Raw genomic sequence first — 3,392 nt, forward strand, 5'->3', positions numbered from 1 at the left:
GCCTTTATCAACTCAGAAGCTTAATCTTTCAAACTTCTTTTTCATCATTGACAAGATTGACCACCATCTGGCAGGTTGGCGAGGGGTACTTTTGTCTCTCGCAGGTCGGGCTATTCTGGACTTCTGGTTCGTTTAGTTCTTAGAGTCTTGCCTATCTATGCCATGAATTCTCTGTTGCTGCCTATGAGCGTTTGTCCTCAAGATCGATAAGCACTGTAGGGCCTTTTTTTAGGCGGGTCGGGACCTAAATTCTTGCCTGCTGCTCTCACACCTAACCAAATTACATTCGAATTTCTCCTCTCAAGGCAGGTCTCAAGTCTCAACTGTCAAATATAGATGGTCCAACAGTCGGGACCTTTATGTATACCCTAGTCTCCAAGCAGACTGGAATCACTTATCTATGAGATTGTAATCTGAACTTTCTTTCCCAACCCCCAATCTACTCTGCCGTAAATGTACTCTGGTTTATTAATGCAAAGGTTCAGGCCGGCGTAAGCTCGCCGTAGCACCGTCAGAAAAAAAAAGTAGAGCTCTCTCCGATTTCATTTATCAGAAACCACAATATGTTTTACAGCTACTGGACAGGAAACAAAAGAGCCGCACCTAGATATATCCTAGATCATCTCGCGTAGGCTGATCACGATCTGGAAGAGCCACAGACCGGAGCCTCAGACCATGCATCATCAGAAGATTATGCTCAGGAAGGTATAGAAAGCAACGTTTGAGACGCTGCCTGCATCAACCACCAAACCCAGCTAATAATAACAACCAGAAAGAGCACACACAGCAGCTACTAAACCGTTTTATCGATCCCTGCTGCATCCATCTACAAAACGGGCCTTGTAATTTCAGCGTCGCGTTCAGTGCGAGTACTCGGCGGCCTCCTTGTTCCATGACAGGTACGCGGGGTCTCCGAGGGCCCTGAACAAAATCCATCCACACATTCATTTGCTGCTTTATCACACATGAATTATCTGCACATAAACATGTCAGATGCTAGTATTTACCTTGGCTTGACGACGTAGAGGACGACGAAGCCCATGGCGAGGAGGAGGCAGATGCCGCCGACGGCCACGTAGGCGACGCCGATGAAGTTGTTCTTCCCCCCGATCCACGACGCCGTCGACAGCACCACCGCCTTGGTGCCCCCGAAGCTGTACGTGTTGTAGTTGTTCTGGATCACCACCGTGATCTCGTCGCTCGCCATGATGTCCGCCTCGATCCGCCCGTACAGCTTCCGGAACGTCGGCAGCGCCGCCGTCCGCATCCACACGATCAGGTCCTCCTGCTCGCTCAGCTGCTCAAAACCACAAACAAGGCAACGCAGCCGGATCAAGTTCAGAAGGAAATGTTGCATCACAGACACTTGGTCACATACAGGTAGCTTGTCGTTGAGGTTGCCGCCGCCGATGAGGCCGCCCTTCTGGAAGTTGACGGGGAAGACGTTGCTGCCGAACTTGCTGTTCTTGTCGCTGGCCCAGGCGATGTCCTTCTTGTTCACCGTCACCGACTTCTTGTTGACGGAGAAGGCGTAGGTGTCGTTGAAGAGGCTCCAGGCGATGAGGCCGCAGGGCACGATGAGGGAGCCGTCGCCGGTGGTGGCCTCCGGGTCGCAGGCCTTGGCCACCGCCTTGGGGTCCTTGTAGTCCTTGTCGCGCAGCTGCTGGTCGCTCCGGCTCTGCACGTACCGCCGGTGGTTCTGGTAGAAGTTCTCCAGCTGGTAGTAGACGTGTATGGGTCCCTTCATCGGCTTCGGCACCTGAACACAAAGATGCCATGTTGTCTTCTGAAGTGTGAGTGTAACCAGCAAAGTTCAGACGCATTTCTGAATAAGAAGATGTCTCTCTGAATCTCACCGTGATCTTTCTGGTGCACGCCTTGTTGGCCTCGGAGTCCTGGATGAACCCGATCTTGTCGCTGGCGGTAACGCACTCCTCGTCATATCGATCTACCAGTTCAACAATCTGCATTTCGCAATAGTGGCAAATTAGGGAACAGCAAAGATGAAATGCATTTTGTTCATGTAGCACTGCAACTGCACTAGTCTGAATTCTTCACCTCCTGCGACGCCGACAGCGACGCGAGCCCTATCGGGACGAAGATGATGCCGATGAGCGAGAAGGCGCCGATGACCTATCAATCAACCGACGGATTCATGTTACATTCAGGTTGACAAAGACGTAACCCTGGATCGATGTTACATTTGCAATTATCACAAGAGAAACGAATGGAGTAATGATTAAATCGTACGATTCCTGGAGTTAGCAACGGCTTGCATGCCGGGAGCTCCTGCTGCGTGAATTTAGAATCTGCCAAAACGGAACGGGAATTCAATCAGTCACAGGAACACACGCACCTGCATCTTTTTCTCTCTCAACAAAATAGGGAAATCAAAGAATGCGGCACAATCATGCATAGTGACATACACTTGGGCTTGTTGGCCGAGGCCGCGCTCTCCGACCCTGACACACTCATCTGCGCACAGAAGAAAACCAACCAGATCCATCGGCCGGCGGCCACGATGAGTAAGTAGTATCCAACGGAATCACGCGTTTATGCCGGCCCTGATCGGGGGCCGGACGAGAAGGAGATCGCATCGTACATACCAAACCAATTACCTGATCGACGGCGGGCAGAGCGACGCGCGCGCAGGTGAGGCGAGTCCGGTCGTGATCGCCTCCCGCGGGACGGCCGGAGGAGGAGGGGGTTCCGATCGGTCGTCGTCTTCGTGTGGTTTGGCTGGTTGCGGGGGGTGGGTGGCTGGTTGGTTACCTCGTACGCGTCCGTCCGTCCGCCCGTCCCAGTCGGCGTCGTGGGAGCTGGCTCGAATGGCGGAACGGAACTTGAGACCTCCCCGCGCGCTAGCCGCCCGCCACGTCGCGCGGGCCTCCGCCGTCTACGTCCGCGCACCGGACTGCGCGGCTGTTGCGCCTTGCGCGGATGCTATTTTTGCCTCGTGCATGCGACGGACGGGGAAAGAGACGAACGAGCCTGCTGCTGTCTGTGCGCGGCTTTCTCTGCTGCATGATGCATGACAGCACCGCGAGCGGCGACGCTCTGGAAAATAATGTCCTGAGTTACGACACGCGCGCGGTCACGGCGGCCGGCGCTGGTGCGCGGCGAGCAGGCGTGACGGCGACACGCCGGACGGGGATGGCCGTGTTTGTATTGATGCCCCGCAGCCGTCCTGCTCCGGCGACTCGGGAGAGCCGTTCGCCGCAAGCAGACGGTGGAGCGATCGAGGTGCATGCATACGCCAAGGTTCAGAACCCAACAAACCAAGATTTTCGCGCGTCGATTTGCAGCATGCGTAACAAACTAACAGCACAAAAGATGCTTTCATACATGTTGAACCTACCTAGCCGTCCAATGTTTTACGCATTTGTTGATTT

At 54.1% G+C, this 3,392-nt stretch overlaps 1 protein-coding gene across 3 annotated transcripts; it reads right to left on the minus strand.

Annotated features, from left to right (window-relative positions):
• Positions 1-514: 514 nt before the first annotated feature.
• Positions 515-2,965, minus strand: LOC123064161 (ALA-interacting subunit 1). 3 transcript variants are annotated; one of them, XM_044487716.1, is made up of 8 exons: positions 2,607-2,965; positions 2,427-2,475; positions 2,251-2,309; positions 2,059-2,133; positions 1,857-1,964; positions 1,379-1,786; positions 1,008-1,297; positions 515-921 (listed from the first exon to the last, which is right to left on the minus strand). In XM_044487716.1, exons 2-8 carry the CDS (start codon positions 2,473-2,475, stop codon positions 861-863), a joined length of 1,050 nt encoding a protein of 349 aa, XP_044343651.1. In that variant the 5' UTR covers positions 2,607-2,965; the 3' UTR covers positions 515-860. The 3 variants fall into 3 exon arrangements, with proteins under 3 accessions (XP_044343651.1, XP_044343650.1, XP_044343655.1); XM_044487715.1 differs by having other exon boundaries at positions 2,619-2,964; XM_044487720.1 differs by having other exon boundaries at positions 1,379-1,759; positions 2,619-2,961.
• Between the last annotated feature and the right edge of the window lie 427 nt (positions 2,966-3,392).

Source organism: Triticum aestivum, chromosome 1A, assembly GCF_018294505.1.
Source record: "Triticum aestivum cultivar Chinese Spring chromosome 1A, IWGSC CS RefSeq v2.1, whole genome shotgun sequence".
Lineage (NCBI taxonomy): Eukaryota > Viridiplantae > Streptophyta > Magnoliopsida > Poales > Poaceae > Triticum > Triticum aestivum.